The 18,846-nt window shown below is 41.7% G+C and overlaps 1 protein-coding gene across 1 annotated transcript in view; it reads right to left on the bottom strand.

Moving 5' to 3' along the window:
- Positions 1–17,299, bottom strand: part of BICD1 (bicaudal D homolog 1 (Drosophila)) — a gene marked incomplete at both ends in the record, with an annotated part of 28,997 nt that extends 11,698 nt beyond the window's left edge. Inside the window, 4 exons of the mRNA XM_010137853.1 lie at positions 5,749–6,843; positions 12,726–13,163; positions 16,621–16,773; positions 17,201–17,299. Of these exons, the coding sequence (XP_010136155.1) occupies positions 5,749–6,843; positions 12,726–13,163; positions 16,621–16,773; positions 17,201–17,299 (1,785 nt within the window). The remainder of the gene's footprint in view (positions 1–5,748; positions 6,844–12,725; positions 13,164–16,620; positions 16,774–17,200) is intronic.
- Between the last annotated feature and the right edge of the window lie 1,547 nt (positions 17,300–18,846).

Below are 18,846 nucleotides of genomic sequence, written 5' to 3'. Positions count from 1 at the left end.
GCGTGGGCGGGGCGGTTCCCCGGGGTGGGGGATCCCCGCCTCTCTAAGATTGTGTTCTACGGTGAACTTGCCACTGGCTGCCGCAAGAGAAGAGCTCCAAAGAGGAGATATAAGGACTCCCTGAAACAATACCTCAGCCTTGGCCATATTGACCACCATCAGTGGTCCACCCTGGCCTCCAATCGGGAGATTTGGAGACACACCATACATAACGCTGCTGTCTCCTTTGAGAGCACACGTAGAATCAGTCTTGAGGAGAAAAGACAGCACAGAAAGAACCGTGCCTCGACTGTACCACCCAAGGACACCTTCCAGTGTGCTATTTGCAACCGGACTTGCCTGTCCCACATTGGCCTTTTCAGCCATCAGCGCGCTTGCAGTAAGCGTGGGTAAAGCCCTTCCCAAATCTTCGTCCGCGAAGCCAAGCCATGATGACAATGATGAAGTAAATCATGTTGGCTTGCTGCCAACAAAAGAATAATTGCCTAATGTTTCCCCAACCCTACCCTTTGCACACCTGGTGGTTTTTTGGTTTGTTTTTTTTTCTATGCTTACTGCCAGACTGGGGAGCCTGAAGAATGCTTCACATGAAGCACTCTGCAGCCAGAATGCATGATGGGGAGTGGGGCTGAGGGTAGAAGGGGAACTTGGGACTCCTTCTTTCAGAGGTAACTATGGGTCTGGTCACCTCACCTGTACTGCTAGACTGTACCAAGAGCAACAGGGACAAAATGAACTGAAGCCATAGCTTCATGTTAACTCTTTCTCCTGCACCAGCCCTAGTCTAAATTATTTCTATTTGTTCTCCTCTCTTAATCAGTCTCCAAAATTGAACCCATTGAGCCATGGTTGTGCCTGAAACCAGTTCTGAGGGATAATCCAGACTTTAGAGACCTGGAGTAAACAGTGTGTTCAGAAACTGCTCTGGGAGGAAGCACGAGGCAAATAAAAGTCTGCATCTCCACGTAGTGCCAGAAGGAAGCAGATGTCCAGGACCTGTCTTTGTTTTTAATAGCTCTTTCTGAAACATTTGGTTTTAAGCTGTAGTTAACTACAAAACTGTATCAAAAAAGCTGTTCCACATAAAAATGCCACCTCCGAGCAGCACACATGGAAATGGAGAGCACAAGAAAAAGATGAAAATGCAGAAACTAGTTTGACTACTCTTCAGTGAAGTAAGTAATGCAGTAAGACAGGAGAGGGCCTGATGACACTCCCGACAGGGGACCAGTCATGCAGAGGAACTGGGTAAATGCCACTCAACAAAACATCTGAAGACACAGGATTAATCACTCGCAGAGCATATAGCATTTGCTGTGCAGAGGACATCACTCGGAGCTCACAGCAAGGCTCAGAGGGAGCAGAGAGCTCCGACACCCGGACTCCTGCGGAGTGTGAAACACTATTCAGGAAGAGAAAATCAGGGTGTGCATAGCTCAGCCACCTCATCTCCAGAACCCACCACGGAGCCCCACAGGTTGAGATGGGCACACACTCAAGCCCCAGGACCCCAGGCACTGCCAGAACTAACAACCTCCTTTTCATCCCCCTCCTTATCCTTACCAAAGAGATGCTTGCCCAAGTGCAGCTGCCTAAAGGCTGCCGCCTTAATCCTGAATTCCATGAACAAATCTCATGTTCTTCATGAGTACTTTATACGTTTCACACAAGAAAGCAGAATAGTAGCCTATCATTTCAAGGCAGAAATCGTATGCGATACTGGATGGTTCCACCCAGCCTCGCTTTCTCAGCAGAAATTCTACTGTATTCTGTCTATATAACACCAGGGTATTGGTTTCTAGATAAAAGTACTAAATGTCTGTGTTTATCAAGTTATTTTTTGTGAAGGACCTTTACAGGTATCTCAGTTATGGGAGCTGAAGACACCACAGTTACTGCCAATATGGATGTGAAGGTCTTGTTGACTCGGCTCCTTCCCATCAAAACCTTTACATATGAGAACAATCAATCGTTTTTCAATCAGAACTTCAGGATATTAAATTCCTTTCATAGGCAGCTTTGCTTTCTGTATGTTACTAGAAATTAAAATCATTACTAAACTGATCCTAAAAGTCATTATACCATTAATTTGATATTACTTTGCAATTTATGCTACTTGTTAATGCTAATGCTGCTTGGGTTTGCTCTATAAAACTGGTGCTGACACAGTAATTATAGCTATGAGTAAATGGATACATAAATCAAGAGAAGATAAGGCAAGCAAGCTAGCAAGTTATATACGCCTTGTTATCCCGAGCAACTGATTTATTAATTCATTTTCCCAGGCTTAGGTTTGCAGCTTCTAAGAGCAAATCTTACTCTCTTTTATGTTAGAGTTTTGGATAGACTGGTTTTGCTCAGCCTAACAGTAAAATGCTCATTTGAAAACAAGACTAAAGAAAACACAGCTAGAATAAAAAGAAATATCATCAGGTATTGCCAAATGCTTAAAATTAGGCAGGTTCAAACAGAAATTTGTTATATGCTTTTAAAGATTTAAAAAGTGCAGCAGTGCTGCTGGAGTGCCAGGCCCACTGCAACAGGAGGGGATGGAAACAGAGACTCCTTTAGGGCTGTCCTGCAGTCAAGTAAACTCACTGTTAAGAGAAGTAAACACAATTCAAGTCTGGAGGCAGAAACTCCATTTGCTCTTCTTCTCTTCAGATGAGCCGTTTCATAGAAACACAGAATCACACAATCATCTGGCTAGAAGAGACCTTTAAGATCATCGAGTGCAACCGTTCACCCTGCTCTGCCAGGGTCCCTAAACCATGTCCCTCAGCACCACAGCTACACGTCTCTTAAACACCTCCAGGGTGGGGACTCCACCACCTCCCTGGGCAGCCTGTTCCAATACTTCACAACCCTCTCTGTAAAGAAGATATCCTGATACCCAACCTAAATCTCCCCTGGCACAATTTAAGGCCGTTTGCTTAAGACCATTTGCCTCTGTGTACTTGGGTGACAGAAGAAGTCAGTGCTCTGTGATGAAGTGTATTGCCGTGAAGACAACTCGTACAACTCGTGTTTTAAAGGGATGTTGCAATACTTCTAGTGCTCACTAGATAGCAGCCGTGCTTCCCCGGTTAAGGGTGTGACTTAACTACTGAAACACAGCCCAAAACACCAGAACTAGGAGCCTGCTGCTGCTCTCCCCCTCCTAGATCTGAATGGCAAGATGCTCTAGGAAAGCCAGGTCTTGCAATTTTTACAGTGCAAACGCACTGTTTGTGCCTGTCTTACTTTGCCATATGACTCCAGCCAAAACGACTCCACCACAAGTGACTCTGTTTGGAGTGCTAACAAATAGAGCAGTTTTGTACTAGCATTGCTGCAAAGCACAACGAGATGTGATGTGAAACCTCTGGAGGCTGAGGATGGGCCAAGGCACTCAGCCCCTCACTAGCCGCAGGGAGGGGCTGCCACAGCTGCCCCCTGCTACCTCAGGCATCAGCAGTGTCTTACCTTGCTATGTAAGCGGTGAAAAGACATAGTTTCAAATTAATGACAGCTTCATTAGGGCTTGAGGAAGGTTTTTAACACTAATAATTCTAGCTCTTGTGGTTCTGGAGTGCATGTGAAAAAGTGAACCAAATTCCTCTGTAGGCTCATCTGAACTGAAATCCACGAAGGAAAGATATCTCCAGCTTCTGCTTAAAAGCTTACTTTGGAGGGGAAGAACTTAAGGGGATGATTCTCGACTTTTTTTTTTTTTTTGAGCATGAGATGTGCTTTGGGTCCTGGGATACACCCATCACCTGAGGCTGGCATATTATGCACTGCTAGCGCATAATAAAACTCACATACCAGCATCACCCCCTCCCCAACTTTAAATTTCTCCTTTTAAATTTCTCCTTCACTTTTATATTATTCTGTATTCTAATTTGAAAGTTAGGATGTTATTTGGTTCGCGTGAACAGTATTGCAAGATTCTACAGCAAATTGTACAGTTACCAATAGCTATGCTGCTCTTCAATAAAGAGAAGTTTAATCAATAGCACCTCCTTACTCAGCAAATCTATCCTTCCCATTTCAGTGGGCACGCTTTAGCATAATGCTAGATTCTCAAAAAATAAATGATAGCTCTATGCCACTGGGAAAAAAAATCTTTAATTTGGAATCTAAACCCATATACCTCAATTACATCTTAATTACATTTTAAGTACATGGCAAATCCACATTTAATTGCTCCAAGCTATTATTGCTTAGCTAGAGATGGTATTTAATTACTTGAATTAATATTTAACAGGAGTTGTATTGGAGGGGGGAAATGCTATAAAAAGACTCAATGTATATTGAAATACTGCTGCTCTTTAAAAATTCCTGAGTCTCTAGAAACGCAGTTATAGATCCAACAATCAAACTTGAAACTGTAACTTCAGACTACTTGACTACTGGAAATTTTAACACTGAAATCCCACCTCTGTCACCAGCTAATAGCATCCCAAACTGCCAGCCAGGATTCATGCCCCCATGTGGCGATCACTGCACTGTTTTCAGATGAGAAAAGACCCAGGCAATCTGACTCTGCTGCTGCAGCCTCTTGCATCCCGATTTAATGCAGGGCATAAGGAGGTGCACCACTTGCATGCTTAAACTTAACTGAAGTGTTCGCAGACCTGGAATCTAATGGATACAAAGGCTTGGGAGGGTACTTCTGAAAACCACACCATGACATAGTCCTCTTCCAGCATGTGATACAAAATGCAGTAATTCGCAATTTATTTGCATTGGTGAAAGATCAAAAATAATGTCATTTGAATATTACTCTTCTCCAAGCTGTGAAAATTTTCAAAATATTAATTTAAAATTTTTAATTCTCTTAATAGATAACTTTATAAGAAATAATTCTCAAAAAAAAAAAAATTGCAGTTACTGTTCCAGTCAGCTTTATCATGCACTGATGTTACCCTTTTTCTTTAAAAAAAGAAAACGATGATTTTATTTCTTAAAGGATTAAAAATGCGACAATGGCAAGAGAAATTATTTCTGACTAAAAAGAAAAATCATTTCAAAAACTCCCAACTACCTGTCATGAAAATGCCTGAGCATTTCACCTGCTGTCTTATCAAAGAGATGCCCACTTTCTGTATGGTCCAAAGACACTGGTCTTTGGCCTGCCATTCTCTTCCCGAGGCACACTTTAGTTTTTTGTGGCATTCATTTTTAATTTCCTTAAATTATCTGTGGGATCATTCAAGTTTTGCAGCCTCTGGCGTATTACCAAAAGCCAGGAAAAATGCAATGTGTTATTTGCACCATCTGCTTCACTACACCCCGCCAGCAGGGCCACTTGCACCTGCGGAGGTGCTGGCCCACGTGGTCTCCCCCACACTTGTCCTCCCCACTACTACAGCAGTTCCTGCCCTTGGCGAGGGGTCAGCACGTCCCTGAGGGCCAATCCATGCATGCTCCATTTAATAATTTTGCAATAATATTAGCAACATGCCCGTGCATCAGGCTGGGGGGTAGCTGACCCCTCCCTAGCCCTCTGCTTTTCTCTCACTCCACAGGAAAGCCTTTCCTGCCTGCGCCCTTGGTGAATGGTGGGTCCTGAGAAAAGCGGAGCTGAAGAGCTTAAAGAGAAGGCAGAGAGAGAGGGAAGAAAGCTCTGCCCTTGCCATGATTGAGTGAGAGGCTAAATAACCTGTGAGTAAAATCTCTCTTCTGAAATACTCCTGGGAGAGCTTGTAAGTGACCTGTATAAATAACAGAAGTTGCTGACTGACTGCTTTATTAGCATCTTACCTGCTTGTTGGCTTTCAGCACCGCTCTCAGGGTTGCGATCTGTTCCCGTTTCGTACTCAGGAGCGATTTCAGTTTCAGTATCTCTTCCATTAAAGCCTCCTTGTCTTTATCGATCATGGGCGCCAGCTCCCGAGCTGCAGCACGCTGGCGTGACAGCTGCAGTGACCGATCGACAGCCTTCTGCAAGTGCTTGATTTGGTCCCTTATTATAGCATTGAGGTTGTATATGTTCATCGGCTCCTTGCGGATGTCACTGGTATCAGAGACAGGGGAAGAAGGAGGGGCTGTGATGACAGGAGAAATGGTGGGTGTTTTTGTCGGGCTCTGTTCCTTGCCAGGCTCCGTGGTCTCCTTCGTCACCTGCTCAGTTGGGGTCCTGGCTTCTACAGGTGATGCCACTCCCCTTCTGGCAAGCCGTGGGGAAAGGAGACCTCGAGGATCATCTGGTCCTTTCAGGCTCCCACTGCGAGTGACTCTGCTTTGCCTGTAATAGTCCAACATGACCCTATTTGGTGTCTCATTGTTGCACAGGCAGACGTGATGGTAGAGCTGAGCCAGCTCCTCGCTAAATGTCACTAGCTCATCCTGGGCGGTGTTGAGGGTATTATGGTTTTCATTTGCTATGCTTGTCATCCTTTGCAATTCCTTTTCCATGTGCACCATTTTTTCCTGGCTTTCCTTGGTCGACTTCTCCAGGCTTGTTACCTGTTCATCATATGTCTGGATTCTGCTTTCATACTTGGCCTTCTCTTCAGTGTAGTTTTCCACATACTTATTATATTTCTCCTTTAAGGCTTTGATTTCTGCTTTGAGGTCTATCACCTCAGTAACAGCTACTTTGTATTTACATTCTAGGATCTCCAAGCCATTGATGTCCACTTCATAATCGTGTGCTTCCTCACCAGGGTCTCGGCCTTTCTCACATTCAACCTCAGCTTTCAGCTCCTTGTTGCTCTGCAGCCCCCTCATGGCATTGACATGCTCCGTGAGCCTGTGGACGCGCTCGTGTTGCTCAGTCAGGGCTCCCTTGGTGTGCTCCAGCTGCGTCTGAGACTCCTGCAGGTTAGCCAGGAGAATGGCCTTCTCTCTCTCCACCTGCAAGAGAGTTGAAGTAAGAAACACGGGATCTCATTCTACCTGTGCTGAACACCAAACTCCGCAATCACATTCATCTTTGCTGCTCCTTCCCCACTCTGTGTACACAACTTGAGGACTTCCAAGACATTTTAGCCATGAACACCTAAACTATAAATTTAAGTCAAAGAGAGATGCACGTAACTCTCAGAGGGTTATGAAGTCCCAGTCTCTTGTTACAAATTGCAATATCACTAGCTCATGATTTTACATGTTGCTCGCAAAAGAATTACTTAGTGCCCAAGCATGAAGTGCATAGTCAGCTAAATTGATGATACGGGATTTATTATGACATACTTTCCTCAAACATTTGAACAGCATCACTGGCAACTGTAAGACATTCCACTGGTACGTACACGTTTCTCAGTGGAGTTTGAATTTACATTTCCCACGAATAGCTCTACCAGTCCTTCACAATATTTATTTATATCTTTGGACTGTTGTAAAGTTTCATTAAGGCTTGATTACTGAATGCAAATACAGTAAACAAATGGCTGTGTACATTTCCACATATTAGATTAAATAACCCACTGTGTGAGAATGTAACACAGATCGTGAGAGCAAGTACATGCAAATCCCAGGACTCCCCATCCCCAGCACTTAACTGAAAGCAAAATTTACCCTTTTAAGGACAAGTCAGAAAAAGCAGAATCTGTGGTATAACTAACAAACCACTGGTTCTGACCTAGTAAGTTCCTTTCTGAATAACCACAGGGAAATGTGGATGTTGAACAACAGAAAAGGTCACAGAAGAGGATTCTAGAAGTTTTAATACGCAGCATCTTAAAGCCAGTGAACAAGACAAAGTTTCATCTGCTCGGGTATTTGCTATTCATGGTAACACCCCTGAAAGATTCCCATTTCAAGTTTTAAGCTCCGACTCTTTTTTTCCTGTGCCGTTGCCCTGAGTTGTGAACTGGGAAGCAGAGAAAGGCACAAGAAAAGCCGATCTTTCTTGGTTTCACAGTTTTTGCAAAGGGATCGTGAGCCTACCAGGATCTACCAGGTTTACTGCTCCTTTTCTCCCCTGGTTGCAGTATCTCAACCCCGTGTTTACACATGCAGTGAAAATGGCTCATTCTGCGTTCCTTTTATGAGCGGATGAATTACCAATTCAGAGAATTCAAAGCTGTCAGTTCTGAAAAACCCTTTAAAAAAAAATGTTTCCTTCCCTATTGGTATTCCCCCTGATATTATTTGGAAGAGAGACAAATCAGACACCATGAACCTTGCTGAGGAAAAGAAAGATCTCCTTTTGGAGACCAAGAGGGTATTAATGCCATCTCACAAAATGTTCCAAGCAATGCTTCAGACTCCTATTTTCTTGTAACAAGGCCTTTGAGCAGTGGCTGCTGCTCAGAAGTATTAAGGTGTAAGATGATCCCCTGGTTTTACAGACAGGCTTTCAAAACACAGCCTCTATTAGAACCTGCAATTGACTGCAGGCAAATAAAAACATCTATAATATGCAGGCATATTAAAAACATCTTAAAAAATCAGTCTAGTTTTCTTGCATACAGGTGACCGATGGCTTTTTAGTTAAAAAAACAGGGCTAAACTTCATCATTATTTTATGATCTAGGAAGAGTGTCTCCTTACGTATAGGGCTCCCTATTTTAGGCACTACATAGTCTGTGCAGAAGAGGACAGCCAAGTACCGTGACTATATTGGTACCTTTCCCTATTTGATGCTGTTCCCCTGCTGCTGCCTTAGTCTGTTGTTGTCCTCATTACTGCTTATCCCTCGTGCCACCCCACTCACATTGAGAAAATCCAAAACAGGGCAACATTCCCATTTGCCAAGGGGCATCTTCTTCAAAGGTGACTGCTTTCCACTGACCTCTCAGTCAGACCTGTCATGGGGAGCCTCAAAGAGCAACCCAGCCAAGCCTCTTCACTGGCTTTCCTGTTTTTTCCATTGAGCAGTCCGTCCCAAATCTGCTCTCCACAGAAACTTCCAGCTGAATTCTAGTTCTTACCAGCTGGTAGAGCAGGCTCAGGCATTAACTGCATTACCCTCTTCAGATAATGAAGGTATTTATTCCTGCGGGCTGATAAGGTGAGCTACGCATGTGCATGAAAATCTGAGTTTAGGCTAATTTAAAGGACTATCTCACCTTACGGTGAGAAGTCATATGGATAACAAAGATCTATACCTTACACGCCAAAGGCGGTTGGCTTTTTAAGGTACATGGGTCCACAGAGGGTGTGTTCACACCAAAGTAGGTGATTAACTGTAGACTGCACTAGCGTAAAAATAAATGTAGATCTTACAGCCAGAGAGCCTTTCCTTCAAGAGAACAACTTGGTGTTAAAGCAGCACAGTGTTTCAGTGTCTGCCTAAATGAATTGGACAGAATTGATCCTGTCGGATTACTGCTCTCACCGGTCGTGTTCTGTCATGAAGGAAGACTATAACAGAGCTAATTGGGATCTGTATGATCGTTTCTATGCTGAACATAAATGGGTTCTGGAGACAAATGCTTCTTACAAATAGAAAGGATTCTTTCCAGAGAAAACATGCAACATTTAAAAGCCATAGACCAACCTGGATGGTAGGCAAAATGAAATACATAGATCTACTAAATTTTACTCATTCTGGTGCAGTAATTATCGATTAAGCTAATCTTCTTCTGTTTGAAGTTATAAATACATTCTCCTTCTTCCAAGGGGAAAAAAAAAAACCCCAAAGCTCCAACTCAGCCTTGAGCATACCTTCAACATATTAATCATTCTGCTGTTTCCAAGTATGGTAATTTTATTTCTTGTTCTAGACAACACTATACTCTTATTTTCACCCACCGCAAACTTTGGGGAATTGCAGTTATTTTTCAGTTCAGTTGGTGGGATTTTTTTTTTTAACATTGAAATTAGTAGCTGCAGTAAGGATCTTTTTCATCCTATAACAAAAATAAAAGCAGTTCAAAAGTAGCTGTACTTATTTTGTGATGTATCCTTCCCTTCAAAGATTTCAGTTTGAGGAGATTTCCCTCCCAATTTGCTCTATAATTTGTAATTATAGAAATCAATTTTACCATTGTTAGTTTTCTTCTTTTTTTTTTTTTTCTTTTTTTATTAATAACATGAGAATATCAGTGAACAATGCCTAGCAGAGACTGGAACAAATTAACAGAAATATCTGGCTCAAGAACCCTGAATCTTATCTATGTCTTATTTATCAGAAAATACCAGGCATCTGGAGAAGAATGTCAGAAACTGGGCTGCATGACCTTTTTTTTCCTTCTTTTTTAAAGATAACTTAATCTAAGGTTTTCCAAATATGATGTTGATCTTAGGGATAGACCAAGGAAGGGAGTCAGGAGTCCTAGACCTTAAAGATGACATAAAGAATTCCTTCTACTGGTAGAATACCGATAGGTATTCTACTACAACAAACATGAAAGAAGAGCAGAAAGCCTTGAGCTTTTCCAAGAAAATCTCAGAATACAAGAATTTTCAGCAAGACATTTGTTACCTAGTGGATTTAAAAGATGGAAAAGGAACAGTTACAATTAAGTGTCTCCTAGGGATCATGGAGCACCAGCACTAAAGCTGCAGAGGGAATTATATTTGTCATACTAACTGTTTAAGTGAAATCAAGGAGAGGAAAAAAATGGCCACATGTATACAATGGCAAATCTGAAGTTTGCTTTTCTCAAAAAGGAGCCTGCTGTCCTATAGACTACAAAAATAGTTCCCAAGAGAGGGTCAGTTCCTTCGGCGACTCTCTCATAATACAGCCTCTTCAGAGAAAACAAGAGGAACACATACCAAATATTGAGATATGACTGAATGAACACCGCATGGCAAAGACACTGTAGAGGAGAAGAAAAATACAATTTTGCTGAAGAATTACCTTTTGCCATTTTGAACCCAATTAAATCTCTCATCCACTATGAGGAAAATTTTTGGAGAAATTTTTCACATTTAGTGTGTGTGACCCAAGGAGAGCTGAAATGATCATCAGAAAGGATGTACTTTTATAAAAAGCACGCATCAGCATTTTGCAGTAAGCCTTTTTGGTGTCTAAAGAAATCAAGTTTCCAGGTAAGTGTAGTCTTTCTTCTTAAACCATAAACCTTTCCCCAGAATTAGAATGCTGAGCAATAGTGGTGACTGTTGGCGTGAGGGTGCTGGGGCCCAGCACTGAAAAACGTTGTGACTGAAAAAAGGTTATATTTATTTTCTAGTTTGTGGCTAAAGACTGTTGGAAAGCTGCCTCTTCATTTCAGAGGTGTAAAACCAGTAAGACTTTTAAGTCAGAGATGATAAAAACAGTTGTGATATCTTTCAAGTATCGGTTTGCTGACTCATCAAGCTCAATATTTAATTTAATAAAATCAAAACAAAACATACCCAAAACAATCTTTTATTCTTTTCATTTCCAAGCAGCTTTCACTCCAGATTTATATTGCATAAACTTCATTGTAAATTACGGTTGAAATTGCTTATGCTGTATCTTAAAATGTGGAGCTTTCAAAGCACTTCTTCTGAAGCTCTGGGTTTTTTTAATTTTTAACATGGTATTTCTGAACTACATTGGAAGCTGCATGTAATATATACGTGCATATATTATATATCTATATGTATAGACACATACACATGCATATTTTTATATGTGCATATATACATAAAATACACTCACTGTTTACTTTTTAATATGGAAAAGTTTGACAGAATTTTTCACATAAACAAGATTCTACATTTCAAGCTTTCCCACTTAAATTACGCATGTCTTGCATCAAAGTTATTTGTGCAAGGCACTAGATGTCATCAATGTTTGCCATGTCACAGCTCAGATCAAAACTTCCCACAAAGAGTTTGGCAATGAAGTAAATAAAACAATTAACTCTTCAGCAAATACAGGACAGACCTCATAGAGATTTATTGTTCTCTAGCAAGCACTGAAAATTGTGTTTGCTCTACTTTACTTCCAAACTGCCTTTTGCATTTTAAGCAGTACAGGATTTGCATTTACTCTCTTCAGAAGAGGCACTTTTCGGAAGCCTGCAGCTAGAAAATGCTGGATGTTTCCTTGAGAGTGCCAAAACCTTTCAAGCTCTTGTGGCAAATAAGCTGCTCAACCGCCTGGGCAGCGGGACCCTTGCTCTGTGGACACTGTACGCCTTCTAAGATGATGTCAGCATTGAGTCTGGCAGCTTGAGTTTTTATCTGGCTTGCATCCCAGGCTCCTATTCTGGTTATGTTTGGGCTGGGCTTGGATGAATAGAGAACAAATACTTGGCTGTATGTTCCCCAAGGCACCCCCTGCAGCCTGCGCATCCGCCGGGACTGCCAGGGTGGACAAGGGCACTCTGTGACATCTCACACGCCACATGCTCTCCGAGTGCACGGTTGTTAAGGGGAGTGCTCCTCCTCTTTTGTTCTCTCTTGATGGTATGCCAAAACTTGTTCAAACTGAATTTAATGGCAGAAACTCCCTTTGACTTGCAAGAGAGCATAATCAAGTCTGTCTGTATTTTACTGGGGCTTTTTCCAGATCGATTTGGTCACACTGAAGAGCACTTTATTCCACTTGCAATCTCACGGACATTTCCAATCATCAAACCAGGAAAAAAGAATCTAGCCATCTGCAACCACAGCAACTAGTCCCTTCCTCTTCTATCTGCTAGACATCTGCTCAGATCATACTGACTTTTCACAGACAGATACTTTGTTTTCCAGGGGTATTTCTAGCAAAAACCAGATATGATGAAAGCAGAAGTCTGAGAGCAAAACATACATGGTGAAGAATGTTACTGCAGGAAATTATTGCAAAAGCTGGCACGAAAGTCCATAGGTTCTGTGTCTAAACACTTTGGGAGATTAAATTCAGCTCTTACCTGCATGAGTTGCTGTTTCAGCTTCTGTATTTCTGATATGTTCAGTTCACTGAAGAGGTCAGAGACAGGGTGCAGAGATTCTGCTTTCCTCCCGGCGGGAGTTCGGTAGTCACCGTTGAGTTTCACAAGAGACCCATGGATATGTCCATTCATTTTGTCATCATTGTTCGGCTCACCTCCATCCTCTGCAAACTTCAATCCATCTACTGATATATTAATATGGTTATTATACATACTATCATTGAGGTTGATGTACTGGGACAGTTCCTTTCTCAGATTGTTCTTTTGCTCCCTTTCATTTTTTAAAGTTTCCAGGGCTTCCTCCAGCTGATGCTCAGCAATCTCCTTCAGCCGGATGGCATCTTCTAGCTGACTATTAAGTAACACTGTCTCCTCCTCAAATCGTTTAATCTCATGCTTTAAGCCTTCATATTCAACCTGAATTAGACAAGACAAAGAACATTCATAATACTAAAACTTAAGTCATGAAAACCTGCCATTTATCAGCCTTATTGAAATAGGTGTTACAGAAACTACATTTCGAAATACCAGATGTTGCCCGCGGCTGCAAAGGGCTGGCTGCACAGAAGGTGCAAGTGGAGCTCATTCTGTTAAATATTCCACTGTTCACTTTTTCAGCATGTGAAAATCAAGAAATATAACACCTTCTTCTGAGTAACTTATAAGGATGAACAAAGTATTTCATGGAAAGAAGGATGTTTGTTTAGTAGCAGATGTCCTGATAACTATAGATTTATTATAAATGGCCATAAGTAATGTTGGCATACTATGGTATGTATAGATCTTAGCTTAATATAGTCTGTTTTATCGATTGCAAGTAGTCTGAAGATGACTTCATCTCCAAATTCTTATCAGATGTAAAGACACATTCTCAAGTGTCTTGGTGTCTTAGTCGTTTTCAAAAATATGGATGGAATGTACAAAAACAGTCGAAAAGCCTCAACTCTCTTCTCTGTACAAGGTTCTCCATTATTCAAGAAGCATTTAATTTTAAAAATTAAAGAGAAAACTATTCATACAATCAGTTTAAACTCCAAGATGCCCCAAATTGTTAGAGAGTCTTAAACTACCAGAGAAATGTAGTAAACAGCTTATCCAGCCACGCGGTCCTTTAACTGTGTGTTGGGGATGTCATTTTGGAGCAGCTGGCTGCCTAAACAGCGCTGCCTGAAGCGTGTCCCCCAACGTCTTGGCGCAGCCTTGCCAGGCTTGGAGAGACTCACTGTTTTTTCCCCTTCTCAGAGAGCAGGCTCTCCACCACACACTAAGGTGCAGTATTTTATCAAGGTCATTTACGGGCAGTGCGGGCTGAGGAAAACAACAGCTGCTTTTCTCTTCTCTACAGGAAGCTCCCGCGTTTATGGAGTCCTCTCTGTTACACCTAGCAAGAAGCAAAGCCTAGGAAAACCCAGCCTAGCTCAAAACCAGTTGATCTGCTATATCTAGACAGTTCAGCAGATCCCCACTGCAGAACACCTTCCCTTGCTGGCCCTCCTCATCTTCCTTTTCACTGTTGGAAAATCCCACCACAATGAAACAGAAGAACTTTCTTTGTAGAGATCCATACTTGCCCAACTTTCCTGGTAAAAATGACCATGATTTTTTTTTTTTATTTTAATTCTAATCATGTTACTCACCTACCTCTTCACTTCTAAAAGCAAAAAATTCCCAGTATCAGGTGAAATAATTTAATAGCTTGGTGAAAGAAAATTCTGAGAAATACTGAATTTTCATGCTTCCATAAAAAAAAAAATTGTGGCTGAGGCTTTTATAGTTCAAATGCATTACTACCTGCAATTTTAAGGCAATGTCTAGAATAGTTTTTTTATTTAACATATATGGATATTTAAACAAACTATAATAAGGTTCTGGTAAAAATAAAAACATCCGCCACTCCAATTGGAGTACAATCTTATCAACCTGTCAGAAGTCTTGTACTCATAAACTTTTGGAAGGGCAAACCTAAACACCAAAGCACTAATCATCAAACCCAGAAAATGGAAACACATTGAACAACAAAGAACGCTCCAAAGTTATACCAGGAATTCTTAAACAGAAAACGAAAATCCATTAGATTTTCAAATCATCATTTAGGAACTTGATATCTTTTCTGACTTGAGGGACAGAAAAATTATGAAATGCAGTCTATAACTTAAGGACATTAAAAAAAAACCCCAAAACACTGACCTTTTCCAATTTCAAATCTGCATGTAAACTAGAGGTTTATTTTATCTATATGGTTACCATCTCACAGATTGCTTACAAAAACTAGAAAAAAAAAAACCATCCAGACGATGGTTTAGCGCTAAGACTTACAACACATGGTTTTGTGTATTAAAGTATCAAAGTATAAAATACTCTTGAAATTCTATCTTGTAGATCAAAGTTATTTTAGCAATCACAAGTGCATGGATATGTGATGCAAAATGACTGATTTTTAAAACCATTCAAAACAGGGCGATGCTTTTCCTCTCCACAGACTGCTGGCATTTGGTTTCATTAAGAATGAAATATTATGACAAATACAAATGCTTGCAGATTTTCTTCTGGGATAAACTAAGACAGCCCATAAAGGGGTCTTTAATTTCCTGATAATGTGAATGCCTCCTGCGTGGTTGGTGAAGAAAAAAATCCATGCCCCAAAGGAGGAATTTGCTGGCTTGGTAAATAACTTGGCCATAAACGTGATTTGCTAAAAATTCAGTTTCAGGCGTGTGAAATAAGGAAACGACATTACTGTTTCTGTCACTTATGCATTCCCTGCAGGACGGGGCTGTTGTTTTAAATGTTTCAGTTGCATTTGTGCTAGAGTGGTGACACAGCAGCAAAAGGCAGCTGAAGTAGTGATGCATATTCCTGCAGGAATAAGGCAGCGATATTACCAAGCTGGCATTAGAAACTGTGACAGTCACGGCTACTTGATAAAAGCCCAAACCGAACCAGGCAGCAGGACATAGAGCAGGGCTGCGAGGCAGTGCTGCTACCATCTGTTAGCAGCTAAGGGAATGGTGTTATGGAGCGCCATGTTACCTGGATACTTAAATATTGATCACAGCAAGTTAACTCTTCTGACATGACAGCGAATCTTTTTTGTTTGGTCTAAAGGACATCTGCGCTCTTGATTGCTTCCTTGGTGAGAGATAGAGATATATATATATACACAGCAGCAAAGGAATGTGCTTTTGTAAGGGGGAGAGAACAGACCCCACAACTGCTTACATCTGGGTGCAGTGGGGTGGTTCCTCAGGGCGCATTCAGCACTGCAGTGAGAATTGCAGTGAGTTGGTTTGCTGTCAGCTGCAAATTGCTATGAGGAAAACAAAAGACCAACTATGAGCATCTGACATCTCTTCACCTATTTTTAAAGCTCGCCAAACTTGCAGGTTAGCATGGCTGAGAAGAGAACAACAATGGTACAGGAAAACCCAAGGAACAGAAAAAGTAGAATGCAAAGAAAACTATTTCCTCTCTTCTCCACTTCAGAAAAGAAAAGGAAGAGCAGGAAACAAGCTGAGAGGAAATGAAGAGCTGAACTCTGCCACTGGGCACTGAGTTCAGTGTGCATGGAGGGAAGAGAGGAAACGCAGGAAGTCAAAACGTGCAATTCTATCTATTTTCATAATTAATCTGCTTTTTCAAAGTTATGTAACAAAATATCCTACCAGGATTCTCATAAAACTAAGGTTAGGGCCTCCCCATATGTCAAAAATGGCCAAGAACATTGTTTCAGAGTAAGCTTAGCAAAAACCCAACTAAAAAAAAAAAAACCCATACAAAAAAACCTCTATCAAAGCGCTCTGCAGGATTACATTATGGAAATTTGAGAAAACGCTGTCATTTTTCAGCATAGCGCCTAGAATCCTTTGATGCTTACTTGATTCTGCTTCAGTGTGGACACCAGTTTCTGTAAAGTGATATTTTCTTCTTCAAGCTCAGTGTAGTCCTGTAGGAGTCTCGCCTCTCGAAACTTGTACTCTCGAATTTCATCTTTCATTCGTATCCTCTGCAGTTCCACCATTTCGTTATTCTGATGAAAGAAAATGCAAGTACATTACCTCCCATGCGTGGCCACTTTAATGATGAACACTGCCTTTAGAAAAGGCCAAATAAAAATAATCTCCAAGTAGAAATGATTTAACAGTGCGAATCAAAAAAGCATCACCTTTTAATCTGAGGCCAAGCGGTAATTTCAGGTGTGTGCTGGCAGTGCAGAAGTGAGAACGTCTGACAAGGAAGCTTGATTAAAACCATTTCAAGATTAGATGCTTATTGAAGCAGAAAACCTGTTAAGGCTTTCTCAACTCATTAGCTTTATTGCTCTATGATACAGCTGTATTTAAATAAAATTACCACCTGTTTTCCAAGAAAGGATGCTTTCTACATCCATACAGAAAAGAAAGGAGCAACATCACCTGTTCTGTGAAGGCATCTGTTACTGAGCAAGGTGCACTCACACGTTTGTGTCTGTAGGCATTAGAGACACACAGGTAGGTGTAGGGGTGGCGGGGGGAGGAACCTGCCAGGCAGACAGCTCTAAAGCACTCCTCAAAAACCTGACAAACACATTGTCATGCTGAGCAGGATTACACCCAGTGATCTAAGAACACACAAGGTCACCACTTTTATTTTTTCTGTTAGCATATGCAGTTCCCAGGCAGCCTTATGCAATAGGTCATAAGGGATCAGTTTCACCAAAAATTGCTTCTATTGGATTCCAGCTCTGACTGAGTCTGACATCAAGGATCAGGTTATTCTGCAAAGACTCTGCTGGCATAACCCTGATGTAAAATACACCACGGGAAGATGGAGTTAACACACAGCTGGAAGAGAATGGGGACTGATATCCTTGGTAGAATCAACCTCTCCCTCTGCCTTGAAGAGAAGCCTGCATTTTCCTAATTAATAGCAGCAGCTGTGATCAGTCGCGTCTCCTTGTCTACGGGAGGAATCTGAGCACTGCCGCAGCAGCTGGTGGAGGGAAGCACTACTGCGACCTTAACGATGGGGCAGAGCCCCCTCACTGCTGCAGTGTCAGAAACAGCACACCTGGGAAGCAGTAACACGTCTCTGTAACAGATTCCAGTGTGGAGGGAAGGCAATCACTGGCCTGATAGCTACCTGGAGAAGTCAAACGTTTAAAAAAATCACTCAGCAGAAATTGTAGTCAGCCAGCTCTAAAGAGATCAATCTGTACAACTCAGTCTCTAGTAAATCAAGGCTAAAAGCACACATTTCGAATTGAAGATGAAGAGAACATCCCTTAGCACCTAGGTTAAATAAACAGTTTGAAACCCCTGGAAAATAACATTGCAAAGCATGAAAAAATACATGGTGATGCAGGAGTTACAAAAGCACTTTCTAAAATGAAGCCTTTTTGTTAAAGAAAAATAAAAACCATCACCTTCCTTCTCCTGACAGCTAATTAAGAGGAAATAAAGACCCTACAAGATTTCCTAACCGAAAGCACACTTTTGGTTTAAAGGATCCCCAGTGGCAGAAGAGTCACAGAACACTAGATAAAAGTAACTCCGTGCAAATACTCCTTCCATCCATCAATGCCTAATAAACCCCCGAGTGAACTGTAGGAATGGCACGGCAGATGATTTCATGAGGTAAAGGCATAAAATACACTTCAGCGCTGCCTTTATATGTTTTGTTTCTCTCAGCACATTCCCAGCTCTGGCAGTTACTGACACTTTCTAGGTGTGGGTGTACTTGTGAGTCTGGAGCACTACCCGAATGCCATGGTTTGAACCCAGCTGGCAACTAAGCACCATGCAGCCACTCGCCCACCCTTCCTACCCCCAGGAGGGAAGGAAGGAGGAAAAAAAAGTAAAACCACGTGGGTTAAGATAAGGAGAGTTTACTTGAACAACTGAGAGAGGAAACAATAGTAATAGTGATAATAAAGCTACTGATATACAACACACTGCTTTCCACCACCATGCCATGAGCTGCACCAAGCCACGCCACGCCAAGCCGCATCACCCTTTGAAAAGCATGCCCTCTGCAGCCTCCCCCCCTCCTTGCATACAGTGGGCATGACATCAGTTTGGTATTGAATATCCCATTGGCTGGTTCAGTTCTGTCCTGGAAATTA

This window comes from Buceros rhinoceros, unplaced genomic scaffold (genome assembly GCF_000710305.1).
Source record: "Buceros rhinoceros silvestris isolate BGI_N320 unplaced genomic scaffold, ASM71030v1 scaffold43796, whole genome shotgun sequence".
NCBI lineage: Eukaryota > Metazoa > Chordata > Aves > Bucerotiformes > Bucerotidae > Buceros > Buceros rhinoceros.
This window is presented reverse-complemented; position numbering and strand designations above follow the sequence as displayed.